This window comes from Lepidochelys kempii, chromosome 7 (assembly GCF_965140265.1).
Source record: "Lepidochelys kempii isolate rLepKem1 chromosome 7, rLepKem1.hap2, whole genome shotgun sequence".
Lineage (NCBI taxonomy): Eukaryota > Metazoa > Chordata > Testudines > Cheloniidae > Lepidochelys > Lepidochelys kempii.
The window spans coordinates 89,562,336-89,584,297 of NC_133262.1; the positions used below are offsets into that span (position 1 = coordinate 89,562,336).

The window sequence follows — 21,962 nt, forward strand, 5'->3', positions numbered from 1 at the left end:
GAACTAGCTACCTCTTGGGGTAACAGCATAAAATATACTCTATTCAAAGACAATCCACTGAACATATATTGATGGAAACATCAGAACAAGCTACAATTTTCATCTTACTATCTCAAAGATATAGTTGAAAACATTGCGCCTGTTTTTAAAAGCTACATCCATATACACTATTTATAGTGTGAAGGGGTTATTCAAGTAATTGGGAGTACTTAACTAACAGTGGACTTTGGGAGACACCAATCCACATCTGAGCTTCCTGGGAATGTTCAAACTAACATGTAAACAAAAAGCTGAAACATTCATAGACATATGACTTGCTCAGGGGCTAGAGACCCCATATTGTGGCTGTAATGTTGCACAAGAGAAAGACTATATAAGGCCCTGGAAACCCCTCCATTTTGTCTTGAAAGAAACTGGAACAAAGGACAGTAACTACGGGGGTATGAGTGATTGCTAGACCCAGATTAGGAAGGAGTCTACTCTGTCAAAGAAGCTTATTGGAACATCTCTGAGGGTGAGATTTTACCTGCATTTAGTTTCCTACTGTATTAGGCTTAGACTTGCATATTTTATTTTATTTTGCTTGGTAACTTACTTTATTCTGTCTGTTATTACTTGGAACCACTTAAATTATATTTAATAAAAACACTTTTTACTTATTAATTAACCCAGAGTAAGTAATTAATTCCTGGGGGAGCAAACAGCTGTGCATATCTCTCTATCAGTGTTATAGAGGACGAACAATTTATGAATTTACCCTATATAAGATTTATACAGAGTAAAACGGATTTATTTGGGGTTTGGATCCCATTGGGAACTGGGTATCTGGGTGCTGGAGACAGGAGCACTTCTTAAGCTGTTTTCAGTTAATCCTGCAGCTTTTGGGGGAAGTGTTTCAGACCTGGGTCTGTGTTTGTAGCAGGCTAGCGTATCTGGCACAAGAAGGCAGGGTACTGAAGTCCCAAACTGCCAGAGAAAACAGGCTCAGAGGTAGTCCCAGCACATCAGGTGGCAGTCCCAAGGGGGTTTCTGTGACGCAACCCGTCACAGTTAAGAGTCCTGTTTTTGGTTTAGAGCACCAGTATTATTTTCCTATTCCTAGAAACATTTGCTTATTGTTGTGAAATTGAGAATAAATGCAACTACTTTGGATTGGGGATAACAGTTAATACTGAAATAGCAACTGTAGTGAAAAATGCCATAATCTTTTTATTTATTTTTTTAAATAAGAAATAGCATCACAACCAGAAATATCAACACCACCAAAGAGGATGGATCTAGACTGTTCTTGTGGTACCAGATGACAGAACGAGGAGTAATGGTCTCAAGTTGCAGTGGGGGAGGTTTAGGTTGGATATTAGGAAAAACTTTTTCACTAGGAGGGTGGTGAAGCACTGGAATGTGTTACCGAGGGAGGTGGTGGAATTTCATTGGTTAGAGGTTTTTAAGGTCAGGCTTGACAAAGCCCTGGCTGGGATGATTTAGTTGGGGACTGGTCCTGCTTTAAGCAAGGAGTTGGACTAGATGATCTCCTGAGGTCCCTTCCAACCCTGATATTCTATGAAATAAACAAAACACACAACAACACTAATGACTACCATAACATACGTATTCAGTGTTTCTAGTATGAAGAAACACAAAGGACACTCTTTAATATAATGCTCAGTGTATTGGATAGCAAAAATTGAAGCTGTGTATGTATGGCCTGCTTTTGAGAAATATTGAGTGCCCCAAACTCCTCATGAATCAACAGGATATGCAGATGCTCAGCACCTCTGAGTATCAGGTTTCTAATTCTTTATTTAATGGTGTTCCAATGTATTCTAGAACGTCTTCAGAAAGGTTCAGAAAGTGAGTTTTCCCCATCAGTGATAAACTGTATTTGGTAGAAAGCAGTAGTTTGAGATAATGTGTCTGCTTTTAAACCTCAGTAGGATTTTGCCATTGACTTTAGGATTTGGCCTGTTACATTTAACACAAATACACAAAGAACATACTTAAAAAAATTAGATCCAAAAAGATATGGTTTCAACATGAGCACATGTATTACAGTAAGAACCTGCTCTGAGAGGCCTAAATGCAAGCCCTACATAACACAAACTTCAGCAGTTTGCTGGAGCAGCCTCACTTTCACCTGTAAAGGTTTAAATGGCATCCATCCTTCCAAGGGTAAACTGTGGCTTCAGTTCCATTGCAGAAATGGGAATTGGTGGCCATTTTGGAGAAGGGCAAAGCTTTATGAGATTAAAGGTAGAAATCAGAAATTAATGAGAATTAAAAACTTTGCCTTTCTCTAGGACCTCTCGCTAGGTCCTGACATCCAGGCTAAATCTTGCCAATTCTTTCTGCATAAGATCTCTGAGATATGGCCTTTCTTATCCATCTACACAGCTAAAACTCTCATTTAAGCACTCATTAGCCTGTGTCTCAATTACTGCAACCTCCTGCTCTCTGGCCTTGACAAATGCAATTTCCTCCCACTCATATCCACTTAGAATGTTGCTGCAAAGATCATTTTCCTATCCTGTTACTTTGACGATATCACACCCATGGACGGCAGGTATAATATGCCAGTGAAGGCTAAGCCTTCCCTGGTGCAGCTGCCACCGACACGCTGCCAGACATCAGATCCGCAGTGGCCATGCCCCTGTCCCTTCCCAAGGCCCCCATCGTCTGTTGCTGCTGCTTCTGCCTGCCTGCCACTGCTTGCCGGGTCCCTCCTCTGCGGGGGCAGGGGAGTGAGGAAGGAACACGGTGAGCCAGCAGTGGGCGGGAGGAACTGGCGGGGGAGTGAGGTGGCTCCGTGTGCTGGGGCTGGCTAGGAGCAGCCCGGCCCAGTGCTTGGTGGGACTGGGGGCTCAGCCTGGCCAGCAGCTCAGGGAGGGGGCGGCATGGCCGGGGGCGGCCCAGCAGCTCAGCCTGATGTGGCTGGGGTCGGGGGCAGCAGCTCAGCCCAGCATGGCCGCGGCTTAGCCCAGTGTGGCCGGAGGCCAGGCGGCGACGGCTCAGCCTGGCACTCAGCGTGGCCAACGGCTCAGGGGCCTGGCGTGGCCCCGGCTGGCCCAGTGGCTCAGCCTAGCATTGCCGGCCTGGCAGGGTTGTGGTGGCTCAGCCCAGTGTGGCTAAGACCAGACCGATGCTTTGGGAGCGGGGACAGCCCAGTCTGGCTGGGGTAGGCAGGCCGGGACTCTTACAGTTGCGGGGGGGCCCTCAGGGCTCCTTCTGTTATGGGGGGTTTGGGGCTCCAGCATGCAGGGGATGGGGCCTCAGGGGGATGGGGCATGTCCAGTGGGCTTGCCTCCCCAAAGCGGGGGTTCACCCACTGTCTGTGATTACACCCTTGTTTCAATCCCTCCACTGGCTCACCCTTCTCGATCACATCAAACTTTAGATGCTTGTTTGACTTTCAAGGCCTTTCAAAGTCAATCCCTACCCTATCTATCATCTCTCATTCCCTATCAAGATTTTTATGTCCACCTCCATTTAACCCATGATGCCAGTCTCCACTGCCTACTTGTTAAATTTTCAAACAAACAACTTCGTGCTTTCTCCCAGGCTGCCCAACACAGTTGGGAGGCACTCCCCATATGCAAAGTTACCTCATCGTCTATCTTGAAATCCCTCTTTAACACGCTCCTTTACTGTGATGCGTACAAAAGCTTAACAATGTTTAGTCTGGTTGGTGTGCAGAGATCACTGCCTATCACGTTGACCAATAGTATTACGGTGTTTACTTGTACACCTCCATCTGTTGTCTCTGGTCTTATACTTGTTAGCAACTTGAGGCAGAGTCTGTCTTTTTGTTCTGCCTTTTTTTCCTGTCTTTGTACAACACCTAGCATGATCCAACACCTGGTCCATGACTAGGCCTCCTTGGCACTACAGTAATACAAATAAATAGATAAATAATAGAAACATTCAGATATTGTGAGACTTACATTAAAAATAATGCAAGTTGGCAATACTGAAACTTTAACTAAAATTCACAACATAGGAAATTTCAGGAATGGGGAAAGTCTGTCAGGCTCAAAATGCCTGGCTAAACAAATCAAGTACCACGTCCTTCCTCATCTACCCAGAAGAAGGGCAGCTCCTCACAATTCTCCCTCCATCCACATGAAAGATTTAAATGGAAAAAATACTTCTTTTTACATGATTTCACTGGAGTGTTAAAATTAAGGAAAGTTTTCTTTCCTTCACTGTTACTCTATCCTTCCATTGACTGCCAACCCCTTTTAAAAAAAATACATGGAAAATTAAAGGATGAAGCTGTATATTTTAAGGGGCATTATTTGGCAAGTTCCAAAGAAAAGCAGCATAAAAATATGCTAATAATGTCAAAAGTAGTTGAAAATCCCTAATTTAGGAGCCACAGTTAATTTACAGAAACAACAGAGCAGCAAAAAGAAAGAGTACATTTGATTCACAGGTGTTAATTGTAATAGGCTGTTACACTGTACTCATATAGCTTATAGAATAATGATATTTGTTCAATCTGTTGAGAATTATAAAAATGTACTGCCAAGGTTCTGTAGCAGTTATCAATGGTTATTAATGACCTGGCAGGCTTTACATTGCCATATGGCATATGAGAGTCTGGAAGTGACTGTTGGGATCCTTAGTCAATAAGAGCTGAGAGCTTAGTGAGATAACATTTTGAAGCTTTCAGGAGGAAAGGAAAGAGGGGGAACAAGGAAGATGGGTTTAATGAACACCATATTCTAGAAACACTGACACTGGATTTCTGAAAGGGGTACAATAGTGCAGAGGTTCTCAACCAGAGGGTTGGGTCCCAAAATTGGGTCACCAGAATGTTTCAAAGGGTCACAGGTGGCTCCTGTCCCAAAGGCCTGGCTGGGCTTGCCTCCCTGCAACCTCCAGGGTCCCAGCACCACTCAGGTTTGGAGTCTGTTAGGCCAAATTTGAGTGAGTGGCACTGCAACCTCATGAGTCAGGTCACAACTCCACTTACACAAATTTGGTTCAGCAAGGAAGGCAGGGGTGAATGGCGCTGCAACCCTGGAGTTTGCAATGCCCGGAGTGGAGAGCCAAGCCCAGCCAGCCTCACAGCACAAGAGCTTGGGTGGCTCAGGCAGGTGATGCTAGGAGGTGGGGCTTGGTAGAGGAGCACCACCTCCACCCTCTGATGAACCTCAGCAGGCCACCCAGGCTGTCTGGGTTGGAGGGGTGGGACAACTAAAAAATTGGGGGCCCCTCCCCCCATGTCACCTCTGGTGGCGGGCACAAAATATGATTGCTCACCCCCGGAGCTAAAATGCCTAGTTACAGTTCTGCCCCATGGCCTCCACCCCAAGACTATTTACTGAGTTGTGACAGGCCATAAACATTTACAAACGGGTCCTGAGCCCCAAAAGGTTGAGAACCACTGCATTAGTGTATCTACACTACAGATTAGAATCCCTTGTATCTCACATTTTTGGAAAATGCTAGAATTCAGCTGCTGATGTTATTCTCCATTGGTATGGTACAGAAAGAGCACAACAGAATGGATAAGCTACTATAGGGCTGTTTAGGTGCAATAGATGTTTACATTACATTATTTTCATGCTCCCTGCTGGACTATGTAGATGAGTCCTGCCACCTGCCTGTTGCTAGAAATAATCAATATTAAAAAATTGTCAAAAATTAGTTTAACTATGAAATACAGCAAAAAATAATGTACAGTGACTATTTCTAGTCCTACAGTATATATTGTCATCTCAGACTGAATTAGACAGGAAACTGAAAGGCAAATGTGTTGGGAAGTTTAACTATTACTGTAAAAAATATGGCTGTGGTAATTTTGTGACTTGTTTTGTTTCTGTTATTGTGACTGGGATAGTGTAAAATGAAATGTGTGGTGTACTGGCTAGAAAAATAGGATAATGCATGTTATCACAGGACTTGTACGTCAGCGTAAGTATTTCCAACGTATCATACAAAATACTTGTTATCCAAATTCCTTCTGTGCAGCAGTATGCATAATGAAGACTGCAACTATTCAGCATTGCTGAAATAGTAAAATACTCCCTATTGCTATTAATTGTAACTGGATAAAATGCATATGAAATTACACATGAAGCTCAGTTTTTATTTTTAACACATTATCACTGTGGGGTAAATTTTCACAGCATTGGATGAAGTTATTGTTGAACAATTCCAATTGAAGTCAATGGGTGTCACATGACTAAAAATTCCAAAGAAAGCTTTGAAAAATTATCTTTAGCTGTTAACTAGGTACAAAGAAAATATCAAAAGAAAACATGTACCGCTTGTCTATATCTATCTATATTAAACTCATATTCACAAACATTTAATAGAAGCATATAGACACATCCTGCAGTAAACAACAGTGACGTCTAAACATTTATATATATATGTATATATATATATATATACACATATACATTTGTCAGTTATTTATCTAGCTGCAGATATACTTCCAAACTATCAAATTTAAGTCTACCTACAGCATTACTGAGTTTACTAGTAAACTGAGCCTGCAGTATCTCAGATATGTACATTTTCATTCAAAAAGCATCTGGGTATTATCCTACCTCTATACATTGAAAATACAATACCAATTATAGCAAGATTTCAGGTTAATTTCAGAAGATAAAAGCCATTTTATACTGAATATTTTAAAATATACAAATTGTTTAAATACCTATTGTGAATTAATTCATTTTAGTCTAAGGCAGCTAACAAACACAACTGTATTTGAATTTTTTTTAAAAAATTCGTTATTAAAAAATAAGAACCTAAACTCTGGAGTAGTTGTATTATTAGAAGTTGTTTGAGAAGGTGCGTTATGAGCATTCTTCTATTTCTCAGACCTGTTTGTTTCCAGACTTATTTGGCCCAGAGTTGCCAACTCTCAAAATTTTCTTGCAAGTTTTATGATATTTGGTGTTTTTCTTGAAACCCAAGCTCCTGGAGTCATGTGGTTTTCTGAGAATTTCAGTTTTCATAAAAAAAAAAAAGTTTCTAGCTCTCATGGCTACAGAGAAAAGCTTGGATATATTGCTCAAGTAAACCGTAAAGGTTAGAAAATCAGAAGGCAAATTAAAATAACCTCAAATTTATTATTTAAAAAAGCTCATGGTTTTTAAGTTGATCTCGTGGTTTTGGTGGGCCTGCCTCTGACTCATGAGTTTTGGACACTTGAGATGGGTAATAATGTTGGCCAGTTCTCTCTAGATGTCAGAAGTGCCACAAAATTTGGCTAAAAGGGTTCTTGGGCTCTTTTGACGAAGACTGGTTTGTAAATGACTGAATGTGGAGGTTACAATATGAGAAAGAAAAGGAAAGGTTGCCATAGAGCTTATAGGCAGAGGTAAATTTTAAGAATGGGAGATTTAACTGTATGGTGCCCACTAACATTAATAGGAGTCATGCAACTATATCCCTGAATGTTCTACTGTACATCTAAACCTATAAAAAGTCTCTACATTGCCTTCCCTATGTACCTTTAGTACACCATTGAAGAAATATTACACTTCTATTACAGTGTATACAGAGTATTACACTTCTATACTCCTATTTAATATTAACATAGAATCATAGGACTGGAAAGGACCTCAAGAGGTCATCTAGTCCAGTCCCCTGTACTCATGACAGGACTAAGTATTAAATGGTGGACATATAACATGTATGGTGGACTCCTATTTACACCTTTAAGTTCCCTCCAAGCATAGTTATAACTCCCAAACAAAACACTTCATTAAAAACAGTCTAAGTTGCTCAAGTGTGCACACCACCACTTTACATGCAGTCTGCTGTTATGTGCTCACCCAACACATGAAACATACCACAAGGTGGAAAATTTTAAAAATAAGAAAAGCTTATCAGACCCAAATTGAGGTCTACATTCAGACATTTAAGTACAAAACAGGGATTTTAATACCAAGTTAAGGCCAAATTCCAATGCAACAAACCTTCACTACAGACTGGTTATCAGTGCCTCCAGGACGATGACTCAGCAAGATTGCTTAGAATTCAGTTCTATCTTCTAGCTGCAAGACCCCAATAAGCTATTCCAGAATCCCTATCTGCAGTGAATCACAGTTGAACAGCTATATAATTTGTAGTACTTACCCCTGAAGTGCTTTTTCTCCAAACCAATCTCCTTTCCCTAAAGTGCGGAGAAAGATTGGCTCTTCACTGGGTGAATCTTCACGAGTAACATTTACCTGTGGAAAAGAAAAAAACCAAAATGTTTTATTAATAAAACCTACTCATTTGGGAATGTATGAGTCATCTGATGGCATTTTCAATTAATAACCGATTCAGGTTCCTATCTGGTTAACTTGATAATTCCTGTATCCTGAACTTCCTTAGAGCCTTGCCAATCACCATTTTAGATCTATGTAATCAAGCGTACTACTATGGCCAGTTCCCCAAACAAGCCTCTTAGGCCATTCATGGAAATGTATAATTACTTTTTATTGGGGTATGTATTATTTTTGAAAATACTAATATGAATCGTGCCCTCTCATTTATTTTTGCGTTTGAGGCCCCAATCTGGCAATTGACTGTGTGAGCACAGGGGTCTGTTTGTATGGAGTCAGCTCTAGAACTGGAGGTCCAAATCTTTTATATTACAAGATGGACTTATTATGTGGGCTTCTTTTTACAGAGTTCTAGGTTATTCTGTTCTGCACCATTCACTAATCAGGAAACTAGTCTACAAGCTGAAATGAAGAGAGAACATATTCTCTGTGTATATATAAAGCCTGCTGCAGTTTCCACGATATGCATCTGAGGAAGTGAGCTGTAGCTCACGAAAGCTTATGCTCTAATAAATTGGTTAGTCTCTAAGGTGCCACAAGTCCTCCTTTTCTCATTACAGAATGAAAACCCTTCCTCTTTGAATCATTGAATGCAATGAAAGGACACAGTCATGGACCCCAAATGCTAGCTGGAGCAGAAATAAAGAACTTCCATGTATTTTTGATTTAAAAAATGAAAATAAAAAGCAATATAATAAAATTAAAAACTGCAAATGTGGCTTAACAGCCTTTAACCACCTTTGCCAATTTAATGAATGAAAAGTGGCAGTCTGCAGCTGTGCCTTGACATTTTTTTGCTGTGAAAAAGAAAAGCAGGTTTTGCAGATGAAAAGTGGATTTCCAACACAACTGAAAAATGATGCATAGTGTGAGCCTGATGTAGGCACAGATTAAAAATATATATATGGGCAATACACAATGGTTGGAGGTCTTCATATCCATAGGAGATGGAGTTCCAGCACTGGAGGTGCTAATTCTTTTTAATTTTTCTTCTAATATCTTCTAATTGCTCTTCTGAAGACCATTCTACTTTGCATTAAGATAATAAGAAACCCTGATTTCCTTGTAGCTTGTTGTGTCTCCATGACAAATTGGTAAACTCCTAGCAACTACTGCAAGGCAAATCCTTTCTGGATATACCACTAGTATTAAGGATAATACAGCACACTCCATTAGTCCACCAAAGATTCAGAAACCCCTTGAAAAGGTGATAGGTAGATCTGGGATGTATATGACCCTCATATGAGAGGCAATTCTTTTCTTTGAACCTAGACTTAACAAGGGTGAACTCTGAATGTTTTAAAATGGTCAGATTGAGAGAGGATGCTGGGCCAGGTGCAACATCCAGTGCAAGAAATTTAGTGGGCAGAGGAAAATGGCAACATTTCACCCTTAGATCAAATTTGCAAATCCCACTTGCATTTTGTGAAAATCTCAGGTTCTGCATATGCAAATTCACAAAGCATTCTGGGATTTCAAACAGTTTAATTTAGTTCTGATATGGGGGATATGGAAAGCTTTCTAGTTTAATTTTGTTGTGAAAACCTAAAAAAAACCCATTTCCTCTACCGTCTACTGTCTCTTGGTATGGGTGCTCAACATAGTAGTTTTGAGTCATTAATGAGCACTCAGCCTACAATAAAGTTTTGCAGTGAGTTATCAAAGATCAGATGAGGGTAGGGAAAGCGTAACAGATTGGATAAAACTGTTTGTAGCAGATGGAAAAAAACTAAGTAAAGAAAGACTTAATACATTTTAGCTCTGTGATCCTCTGTGTGTCCTAGAAAAGAAATGCCAAGGGATCACAGTTTAAAGTGATGATACACATTAATCACCAGATAATATGGCACCAATAATGCACCTATTACATTTGTGACATTGATTTTTACAGGAAAAATGGCATGCTACAGCACAGCATGGCACATGATTTCACTCTACTGACTGAGCACTGAACGGTGCCAGACTATCAGCATGTGGTGAGCAGAAGAGTGCAAACTATTGGTAGTAAACAATTTATTCACCTTGCAGGATCCCAGCAGCAGGGCTTCAGCCTGAGCCTAGACATCTACATTGCAATTAAGCAGCCCCTTATCCCAAGCCCAGCAAACCAGAGTCCGCTAGCATGGGCCGGTCGCAGGTTTCTAATTGCAGTGTAGATATACCCTGGGAGACCAAAGGAGTAATTTGTGAGAGGAGCTACGCTGCCAGGATTAAGGAATTTTTAGGACCTTTCTTGTTCAGTTCTGTCAGGTTTTGCCCAAGATATCACTGCTGGACACACTGAGCTATATGAATATCAGAAATTGGAAACAGCTTTATAACTAATGGTCTTCTAAATATTCAAACCAATTAATTGCATGCAGCATGTACATGCCCAGGCACGTGGGCTGCAGTCAGATCCTTGATTGATTTATTTAACTGTCTGACCCAGGGTTCAGTTTGGGATGTTGGGTGGCCATGTCTGTGCAAGGTATGGTCATATACTATAATCCATCTTATTTAACTGTTTGAGTGCCAGGGCTCTGGCGGTGAGTCCTGGGAACTCAGGCCTGTGCTGTGTTGTTGTCATGGCACCATTCCCATATAAAGCAGAGATTTCATATACTTGCCAAAGGCATTTATTAAATTTACTGATCTCCAGTTTCGCCATCCATCACCTTTCACCACAGTCCTCTCTGGAAATCTGTAGTAGTGAGGTGGATGTGCACACTAATAGTTAAATAGGGCACAGTGGGAATCCCTGTAACAGCCTCCATCTCAAGTCTCTGGTCAAGGGCCTGAGGCAAATTTCAGCAAGCACTGTTTTATTTCAACTGCCTTGGCTGCCCATCAGCTCTCACAGTCAACATGGGAATAAGCAATAAAGGGAAAAGGGAGTCTGCCAAAAAAACATTTAGACCCCATGTAGATATCCACCATAACATTGTGGCATTGCTGTTAGTGGCAGACCATGACAATTGGGTGCACAGAAATATCAGTCTATTTTGCACACTGACTGGTGAATCTGCCAATCAGGGATCTGGGGACTCTTCTGAGTACAGAGGACAGGGTGCAACCTGTTTCGAGTAGAGGAGGATACAGATAAGGCCAGTGTGTCTGGAAAGGAATGTTCATGTGGGGATCATTTGTGTCATGGTTTTCCTTCTTCAGAGAGGTAAGGAAAAGATTATGATGGGATCAGTTACTCCTGATCAGAAGAAGCTGGAAAAGCTTGAGAGTATTATGAAAGATACAGGGATGGGGTGGGAAGGGGGAGGAGTACAGGAGAAGGAGGGGGAGGATAACATAAAGGAACTTTCTGAGGCTTCATAATAAATGCACACCCCATAATGTACTCCATTTAGAAAACCTGCCAATGATTGACTTATTCACATGGAAAATACACACAGCTTTTTTTCCCTCTAGTGAACATTTGACTTCAGCTGTTTGATAAATATGGGTTACAGAGACAGAGGGAATGTGAGCAAGACAGAGTACTAGCTTCAGTACTTGTGAGCTAGCAATGTCACATGCTCTCTCAGAAGACACCCCTGTATGTGTGGCAGTCATGTCAGAACTAACTAAACTACTCTCTCTTTTCTTCCCCAATATCTGGGCTTTTTTGTTGCCTTTCATAATAAATTGCCTGTATTAACCTGTGACTTTGTGTAAATATAAGAACGGTAAAAAGAAGGTTGGGATTGACCCCACCAATTTATCTGTCCCCTTTTGTTTAGTTTTATCTGTGTTTCAGTATGTATTCTCTGCAGCGGGAAATTGCAGTGCCTTCCCTTGAACATCTGCATCCTGCTGTGGTAAGGAGCAATGTGTTTGCCAAGCTTAACACCAAATAAAATGGAATTTGCAACTGTCAAAAAAGGATTGTCTAAAGCTACCAAGATTGTGAAAGAAAACTAAGAGGTTTAAAGCATTTCCCCCCTTGTAACTTGCTGAGTAGAGGCTAAGGCATCAAAGAAGGCACCAAATTTTAGAAATTTCAATAGAAATATGGTACAATATATTTTATTTTAGTTCAGAAAGACAGCTTAGCAGTTCTGTGGGTCCCCATGATTTAAATCTTAACAAAAAAATAAGTGTTCAGTCAGTGTTTATTTGTTCTATCCATCTATGGTATATACATATAGGTGCTACAGCAATACAAATAATAAATAATAATTATTATATTTAGAGCAAGGGATTAAAATATGTATTTCTGGATCACATCTAGCCCAACTTTGCACTGACTAAACGAAACTCAATAGTAGTTGTTATGTCTCATTCCTAGAAGGCATATATCCATGTTACAAGACCTACCAACATAACTGGCACCCATGTTGGCAGTCTTAGATGATGTCTATACTAGAAATGTTGTAAATAAAGTCTTGATATTGCTAGTCATGCAACCAAGGTGGCTTAACAACATTTTTCATGAACCAAAAAGTGTTCATTGTGAGTACGTGTAAAACAGTGTGTGAGATCTGCCTTTGGGGTGTGTGTGGATTTTTTCTCCCCAACTGACACTGTGCCAAGAAGTTTAATTAAATGTGAAATGTTCTAACATTTGTGGCCCTGCAAGAAAAGGATTGATTGACACTGCATTCCCAGAGTTACACCATCATTGTACGTGACATTTGCTTTGAAAGGGGTGACAACAACTTACCTTTCCTTTGCTGATTATAAAGAAAGTGTCCCCTCGAGCCCCTTGCCTGATAATGTACTCTCCATTTTCATAATGCGTCTGTGGAAAAATTAACAAGAACAAAAGGAATCAGGCTGTCACTCAGTTTGTAGTCCAGCAGTTTCACAAGATAACTCTTAGGGAGGCAGTAAGCCTGAATGAGTTTTATCCAAGCCTGTCATCTGTCACGAGTTAAGAATTACCCTATGTCAAGAAATATAACAGTGAAAAATAAATCATTTTGTCTTGTCCATTTTTCTTATTATTTTGTTAGTGCCAGCTTTTGTCTGGATGCCTTATCCTCAGTCCTCAATCCATGTATCCTAATGGAACAAGACATAGGAATTTTTCTGAAGAGCATCCAGTACAAACCAAAACTATGGTAATAAACTGCTTGTAACAGTGGTCCTTTTCCAAATATTTTCATTTATGTTTGTGGTGTTCATCTTATTTTATACTCCTGTTATCAGTGGCTTTATTTAGGAGTTATTTTTACTTAAAATAAGTTTTATTATTAGTCTTGATTTGTTCCCCTGGTTTATACTAAAATTAACTGATAATATTCTGTCCTATCCAGTCAGAGTGAGTGTCGAAAAATGGGCTAGATGAAATTCCTTGTATTACACCAATCAATGTAATTTTGGTGAATTTAGACAAAAAAAATAAAATGTTCCAAGCTAAGTCCTTAAATCCATATTTAGGCTTCTAAATAACTGGTATGATTTTCAAAGGTGTTGGGTGTCAGCAGATCAATAACAGGCAAATGCAGAGGTAAATCAACTTAAAGCATCCCACCTAAAATTTTGACCTAGATTTCCCACAGGTTAAATAAATGGTGGTGGCCTTATCAGGCTTTTGTGGTGAATGAGCCTAGGACTTTTCAGCTTGGAAAAGAGGAGACTAAGGGGGGATATGATAGAGGTATATAAAATCATGAAAAGAAAAGGAGTACTTGTGGCACCTTAGAGACTAACCAATTTATTTGAGCATAAGCTTTCGTGAGCTACAGCTCCGATGAAGTGAGCTGTAGCTCACAAAAGCTTATGCTCAAATAAATTGGTTGGTCTCTAAGGTGCCACAAGTACTCCTTTTCTTTTTGCGAATACAGACTAACATGGCTGCTACTCTGAAACCTGTCATAAAATCATGACAGGTGTGAAGAAAGTGAATAAGGAAAAGTTATTTACTTGTTCCCATAACATAAGAACTAGGGGCCACCAAATGAAAGTAATGGGCAGCAGGTTTAAAACAAATAAAAGGAAGTTCTTCTTCACACAGCGCCCGTCAACCTGTGGAATTCCTTGCCTGAGGAGGTTGTGAAGGCTAGGACTATAACAGGGTTTAAAAGAGAACTAGATAAATTCATGGAGGTTAAGTCCATTAATGGTTATTAGCCAGGATGGGTAAGGAATGGTGTCCCTAGCCTCTGTTTGTCAGAGGGTGGAGATGGATGGCAGGGGAGAGATCACTTGATCATTACCTGTTAGGTTCATGCCCTCTGGGGCACCTGGCATTGGCCACTGTCGGCAGACTGGATACTGGGCTGGATGGACCTTTGGTCTGACCCAGTGTGGCCATTCTTATGTTCTTAATGCAGTAATGATTACTGTATTCAGACCTCTTGTGCTCCCCCAGATAGCAATATGAACCTTTGAAACACTAAGTTCTAGTGAACGTGTTATTTGAAGACTGCAGCAAGGCCCAGCAAAGACTGACAAATCTGCTGTGTTCTCAAAGTAGTATATCAGCAGAAGTATAGGTGGAAAAGACCTTGACTCAAAATGAAGGAATTCATTTGAACTAATCTGAACCTTCAAAATGGGCTGAGGTTTGGAACTATCCTTATTTTTTCCAAATCAGTTTGTTGATCTATCATTTTCACTCTCAGTCTTTTTGGTCTCCCTTGAACTCAGGTAACAACACTCTACAATGAAAAGATATTTTAGGATTCATGTAAAATACTGAATATAGCTAAAAAAAATCTTTGTTGTGGAAGCACTTGATTTAGGAGCAAATAAATATAAAGTAAAATAGCTCTGTGGTAGGAGAGGCAAGTATTCATGTCTAATTAAACAATAATTCAATTGACAAAGATATTTTATTCCTAAAAAGCAATTAGTTTGAGTCTACAGAGGTTTGTACAATGTTTGCATTGATTGATCATGACAAAAATGTTAGAGAAAACTGAAAATGTTAGCATCAGAAGGTAACTCCAGTTTCTGAATATCCGTTACAATCTAAAGAAAAAATATAATCAAAGAGACATTAATTTATGGTGAGTCACCAATGCTGAATAATTCTCATGACTCTTCAGGAAGGGAAACTCCATGGAAATATTACTCTGGCTGCTGTGCAGAAGGCCCTGGCTTCTGGTGAGTCTCTCATGAGCCTCTGGATTTGGGAGCAGAACTCCCTTCTTGCCCCCCATGTGGCAAAGTTGGAAGAGCCACAATGTTCAAGTGGAATCCCTGAAACTCTGCAAGAACAAACTTAGGAGCTTCCGGTCCCTGACACAGCTTGATGATAGGGATTTTGAGTTCATAAAGTTTTGCGTGAACAACCTGAAACCCTTGAAGGGGCCAATTTTATAAAGTGCTGAGCACTATTCTCTGAAAATCTAATGCTTTCATGGTGCCTCAAGAGAGGCACCCAAAAATTGAGGAATATCACTAGTCACTGAAAATGCTGGGCAGAAAGTTTCCAGAACTTCTGGATGGGAAGTTAATCTTCACAATGCAACTGGTGCACTGGATCCCTGTTAAAATCTGTGGACAGAAAGACAAACAAAAGTACCAAGAGAGATGTGATATTTCCTCAGCCTTTGAAAGGTGGTGGTGAAAGGTGACTGGGATAAATAATCACAGGACATCTAAACATGTAAGCAGATTGATTTTTTCTAAAAGAGACTTTTACCTGCCTCAAAGAAATATCTCTCTGCTGAGCAATGCTTAGGTGACATTCTCGTACCACAGAGGGTACTAAACAATTGCATTTAATCCTAATGTTTCCTATTTATTGTGATCTTCCTATCTGCCTCCAATCCTTCAGCTGTCTATTGATCATATACCTTCAAACTCCTATCCCCCCTTGCTCCCTCTCTTATCCCCTCATTGTCAACAAGTCTCACTATTTCTATGCTCTCTGTCATTTGTCCAATATTTTCTTGCCATTCTGAGTGCATCATAGTTCATTTTAGAAGTCTGACAAACATCTTAAACTCAATATGACAAAAGCTAAACTTAAACTTTCCTCCCAAGCTCTTTTGTTTCACTCCTTTTTAATAAACAAAATAAATAACATAACAACAACAACAACCTCTGAAAAATGTTTTCATCCATAGATTTCAAAATGCTCTAGAAAAGAGGTCAATATCATTATCCCCATTTTACAGATGGGGAAACTGAAGCACAAGGCAGTGACGTGAATTGTCCAGGGTCACCCAGCAGGCCAGTGGCAGAGCTGGACATAGATCCCAGAACTTCTGAGTCCTAATCCTGTGCTCTATTCACCAGGACACACTGCCTCTGCATCAACCTCCCCATTATCAAGACTCACAAGCTAGTTGTCATATTTGACTCCTCCCTATTAATTACCCCCCACATTCAGGCTTTCTCCAAATCCTGTCTCTTCAGGCTCTCTAAAATCTCCCTTACTCTCCCTCTCATCTGCTGAAACATAACTGTCTCTTGCCTTCTTTACTATATCATCTTTTTTTTGCAACCTTCAAAGCACTTCAGTCTCTAGGGCATCCAAAACACAGTAGCTCTCTTTGCATCCTGATCATTGACTCCTCACTGAATTCCATCATTCACTGGCCTCCTATATCTTTCCAAATCAGTTTCAGTCTTGTTGTTTACCACCTTAGGCTTCTACATAGCATTCATGCTGCTTAATCTCATCCTTTGTTTCTATCTCTCCAGACATATGCTCTCCCTGTAATTTCTTTAGTCTTCTCCTCTCACGCTTGACTCCATGTCTTTTTCACACTACACTACCCAAGAATCCGCTAACTCTTTCTCAGAATTTCCCACTTCCTATCATTAATCAACTCTGCTCATTCTCATGCTTCATCTTTTTAATTTTACTGTTTCCATTTATTTTGACTATATGCTCCTTGGTGCAAGAATCTGTGCAAAGTGCCATGCTCCCCATAATGCTATATAAAAGAATAGAACTAATAACAATCTTCCTCGCCTTTCTTGTTTGTCAGGCAAGTTAAAGATGGTAATATTTGCTCAACATGTATATGGGAGTATTATTCAACATGACTTGAATTAACCAACAAAACACTTTTTATAGCTGGTTCATATGTGAAAAACCAACCCACAGACAGTATAGAAACAATATTCTGAATGAAAGAGTATGAAAATAAAGTTCTGAAAGTTTTAATGGTAACAGATGTAGAAGCAATGAAATCTGAATTAAAAAAACTGAAATAAAAAGGAGGAAGGCGAACAAGCAGGTTTAATGAGGTTGTTATGTCCTAGTCACGAGCTAAGCAGATAAGAGACATAGCCAACTTACATTTCTGCTGGGATTGTTATTTGTCTACACTTGCACTAAAGGACCTAATTTTTAACGGGTCTTCTCTAGTAAAAATTTTAGAGAGTCTATTTGGAAAGGGGGCCTTTAAAAATAAACAAACATTCAGCATTTATAGAATTCTTTCTTATCTTCAAAGCCCATTACACACATTAAGTAAAAATCCCAAAACACCAGTATGAGGTATGTAAATAAGTATTAATATCCACATTTTATGGTTGGAAAATTGAAGCATAATGGTTATCTGACTTGTCCAAGACCACAAATAGAGTCATCACCAGTCAGGATTAGAATTCCGAAGTGTTCGACTTCCAGACCCTGCCTTACTCCAGAAAAGAGTACTCTGCACTTTCACAAGAAAATTGGATCACACAGTAGCAGTATATCCATGATTGTATTTTTCAGAGGGCGCCACCCAGGGTGAAGAGAGCTAATTCACCCTCTTGTGTATATTTTTATGAAACCTGAGTGTTACTTAGGTGATTAAGGTATATCTCCTAGGAGGGAGAAGACTCCAAGACACACATTGATCAGAAAATGAATTTTAAAATGTTATTCAAGCAGGACTTAGGAAGTAAATACATAAAAACTGTTTTTTAACAACATGGGCCAATTTCTGCAAATAACCTTTATTCCTGAAGTAGTCCCAGTGACAAATGGAACTACCTGTGAGATCAAGCATTATTTGTTTGACTAAAGATTTGGAGGATTAAGTCCAGGATTTAGGTATTTTCCCACATTATCTCTTTGAGGCCAAACTAGAGAGAGCATATGCATTCACGCAACACTTCTCCCACGCAATGTGTGAACACTCAGTCTCTACCTCCAGCCTACTATGTGCCTGCCGCTTCCTAACTCTAGGGAATCCAGTGCCACGGAGTGCTCTACAGAGAGTCTAGGAGAAAGAGGCCATAGTGCTCTGGAGGCAGATGATGTCCCTTCTTTCCACACAGAGAAAGTTAATTGGATTACACTGTATACTTGACACACTACTTCCGGGAGCTAGATAGGAGGGAGTCAGTGCTGGAGTCCAGTTTAGCCAAGGAGCAGGAGAAATTAGAAATGTAGTCTGTTAAGGTTGGTTCTCTGGAGAACAGTACAGTAGCCAAGGCCCAAATAGCTGGGGAGATGAGCCACCGAAGTTAGCTACAAGCTTCCCCTTCCCTAGCTGGGCAGCCTAGACAACCATGTGGTGGCTGAGGCCCATGGAGGCAAGTCATCTGAAGAAAACAGCAAAAAGTTGAAATTAGTCATTGCTGAAATAATAATTGACTAATTTTACATACCAAGAACCACGAATGTGTGTTTTTGTAAGCATGGGACAATAGGGATGAAGGTTATCTCATGGAAATAGAATAAATTAGCACTGCTACATAACTTAGTGTGTTTTGCCACAGAAATTGGTCTGACAGTTCAGTGTAATACCAGGGGCTGGCAGTACACGGATGGCAGAATTTAGCCCAACACAGAAGAAGTTAAAGCAGAAGTGTGATTATCCCAGAGGACACTAGAAGGGTTCTAGTAAAGTAACTGTGGCTCTTAAAGATGTTGTGCACATGTAGACCCTGCTTTTTGAGCTCCTGCATCCCATGCACAGGAAATCAGAGTCTTTTAATCAATGGTGTCCACTGAGGCCATTACATACCCCCATACTAGCAGTCCCGAGGGTATAAAAGGTAGAGCGACCTCAACTGCCAGTAAGTTCCTTCAACAACCAGAATCCTTGTCTGAAGCCTCTGAAATAAGTGAAGTTTTGAAGAAGGAACAGGAGCTTCTTCCCTTAAGACAGGGGTTCTCAAACTGGGGGTCGGGACCCCTCAGGGGGTCACGAGGTTATTACAGGGGGGGGGGTCGCGAGCTGTCAGCCTCCACCGCAAACAACACTTTGCCTCCAGCATTTGTAATGGTGTTAAATATATAAAAACGTGTTTTTAATTTATAAGTGGGGGAGGCGCACTCAGAGGCTTGCTATGTGAAAGGGGTCACCAGTACAAAAGTTTGAGAATCACTGCCTTAGGAGAACTTCAGAGTCAGATGCTCCTCTCGCAGGCTTTTCCATCAGGAACAGTTTTAAACATGTCTTGCTGGCTTTCTGTGTGTGTTTTGAAAAATATTTACAAACTGTACACATGGGGTGGGGTGGGGGATATGACCCTCCCCTAGGCAAAAAAATACACCCCATGTGTCCATCATTCAAGGGGATAGCCATATCACACAATGCACAAGTTTTAAAACCTGGACATTTTGATTCACTCCCTACGGTTGATTGCCCCAGTACTGGGGCAGCTAGCTAACAGAAGCCTAACACTACCTTTATTTATTTGTGTGTGGGTGTTTGGGTGCGTTCGCGTGGCATGCATGTGCAGCAAAAGGCTAGAACAAAAATATAAGAAATAAAAGAAAGTAAGTACAGTAACTACACTAACAACTATATAATGAGAATCTACAGTAGCTAAGAGGACACTGACACTGTCCAGTCTCACTGTCCCGGGTGGTAAAAAGGAACTGAATGGTGACAGTTAGGGTTACTCTGCCCTTTATGCCATTGGAAGGGGTAGCATGAGTCATGCAAAATGCAAACTTAATCCTAATGGACACTGCTAGTTAAAAGGTTCTGATCTCCTGAGCATGGGATGCATGCATACCAAGAATGAGATGCATGTGTACAAATATGTAAAGAAGAAGACACAGAAACATTAGACAATATGTTTCTTCCTAATAAAGTGACCAATAAGTTTTTTCATTGTTTGATTTTTTTTTAGTTTCCCTTTACGTTCAATGAAAAAGGTTATGCAAAAAACCCAGTTTTGAAGCTATGCCCTGAAGAAACGGCCTTTAACTGGTGAATAGCTGTTCCTGAAGACTGGAGCTCAAGGGTCCAAGTTATATAAAGAAACAGCTGAACTGGACAGTCAAGGTTCTTGTTCCTGTTCTGAAAACTGACACGGACTTGTAACCAAGTGGGCAAGCCCAGTTGTGGGATTTGAAAGACTCAAATCTACAAGAGCCCTAGGTTGGAGTTGCGGTGAATTCTGGCAAGCTTTTAGCATGTGTATAAGTTATTTCATTTTTTAATAAATGCTTTCTCTGTAATGCTTTTATCTTAAGAATGAATGCAATTTACTTTGTGAAGGCTGGCGGGTAACTGGTGTATATTGTTACAGTCCCTGGAGAGAGGTTAATCACAGGTGCTGGACCCCTGTCAGACCGGCTGAGGAAACCAAAGTGAGGTGCAGAGGGACTGAAAGCCTAAACTCTTGTTCTGGAGGGTGAGAGACATGGATCTCTGCCCAAGACAATTGACAAGTGGCAGCCAGGAATCTTAAAAGAGTGTCCCAGAGGAAAACTGGGGGGCGGGGGAGCAGGGCTTGAGGGAGAGGGTCAAAGGTGCAGTTGACCCTGAAGCTGTGATACTTGTAAGCACATAACTAATATTTTTCATAGTCACAAGAGGGAGAGAGAGAGAGAGAGAAGCTATGAACACTCAGCTTTGACTTTTAAGGTCCCCAAGTCTCAAACCTAAAAGTGATTGAGTAAATTAGAGAATGACATTTACAAAAAGAAACAGGTCAGAAAGAAAAAAATACATTAATAACGTTTCTCAATGATTGAACATTTTTTAGAAAAGTTCCACATTCAAAGCATATTTTTATGGGACAAATGAACAAAAATACTCATCTGAATATAATAAATATTATGAATATATTAGAAAAACCTCAGATTCCCATTCATCAGGGACCCTTTCCAAAGCCCACTGAAGTCAATGGAAAGATTTCAGTTGACTTTAGCAGGCTTTGAATCAAGCCTCTTAGGAGGAACTGTAAAATGAGAATGTTAATCCAATCCAATTATTAGCTGTTTTAAAGTCTCTTGACCAGTTTCTCAACTGTAGTAAGTCAGCATAGCTCCATCAATTTACACCATCTGAGAATCGGATGCTCTATCTTCGTCTCTCTCTTCCTTTCAAATTCCATATCAGATAAATTAGTTAGTACTTTAATTCTTACTATTTGTCTCAGTTAACTATTATCCACATAAACCTCATGGCCCTGATCCTGCAAACACTAATAGATAACTATAGCTACTGCTTTATATAAGTATTTTCAAGATCAGTGTCCAACAGTTCACTTTCATCATTTTTTATCAATATATGGAAACTCTTGGAAACATTTTACATTGGAATGAGCACAAGACATTTCTGCTTAAATCTTAATGGGTGATGACACAATAGCTTCATTTGAAGTAAATGAACATTTCTGCAAATGGCTTGTTAGAAATAATTGGCTTGTTAAAAATAACTACACAGCATGCTAGAAAACATTCCCAAAGACCAGTGAGGTCTATCTAATGTCACATGTATTTTCATAGATTCAAAGATACTAAGGTCAGAAGGAACCATTATGATCATCTAGTCCGACCTGCACAACACAGGCCACAGAATCTCATCCACCCACTCCTGCGAAAAACCTCTC

General features: G+C 40.2%; 1 protein-coding gene across 3 annotated transcripts in view; it reads right to left on the reverse strand.

The window, feature by feature from the left end:
- PRKG1 (protein kinase cGMP-dependent 1) overlaps window positions 1-21,962 on the reverse strand; it is a 901,242-nt gene that overhangs the window by 183,746 nt on the left and 695,534 nt on the right. For all 3 annotated transcript variants that reach the window (XM_073353692.1, XM_073353693.1, XM_073353691.1), the window contains 2 exons: window positions 12,931-13,008; window positions 8,098-8,192 (listed from right to left, as the gene is read on the reverse strand). In XM_073353692.1, coding sequence (XP_073209793.1) covers window positions 8,098-8,192; window positions 12,931-13,008 — 173 coding nt within the window. The remainder of the gene's footprint in view (window positions 1-8,097; window positions 8,193-12,930; window positions 13,009-21,962) is intronic.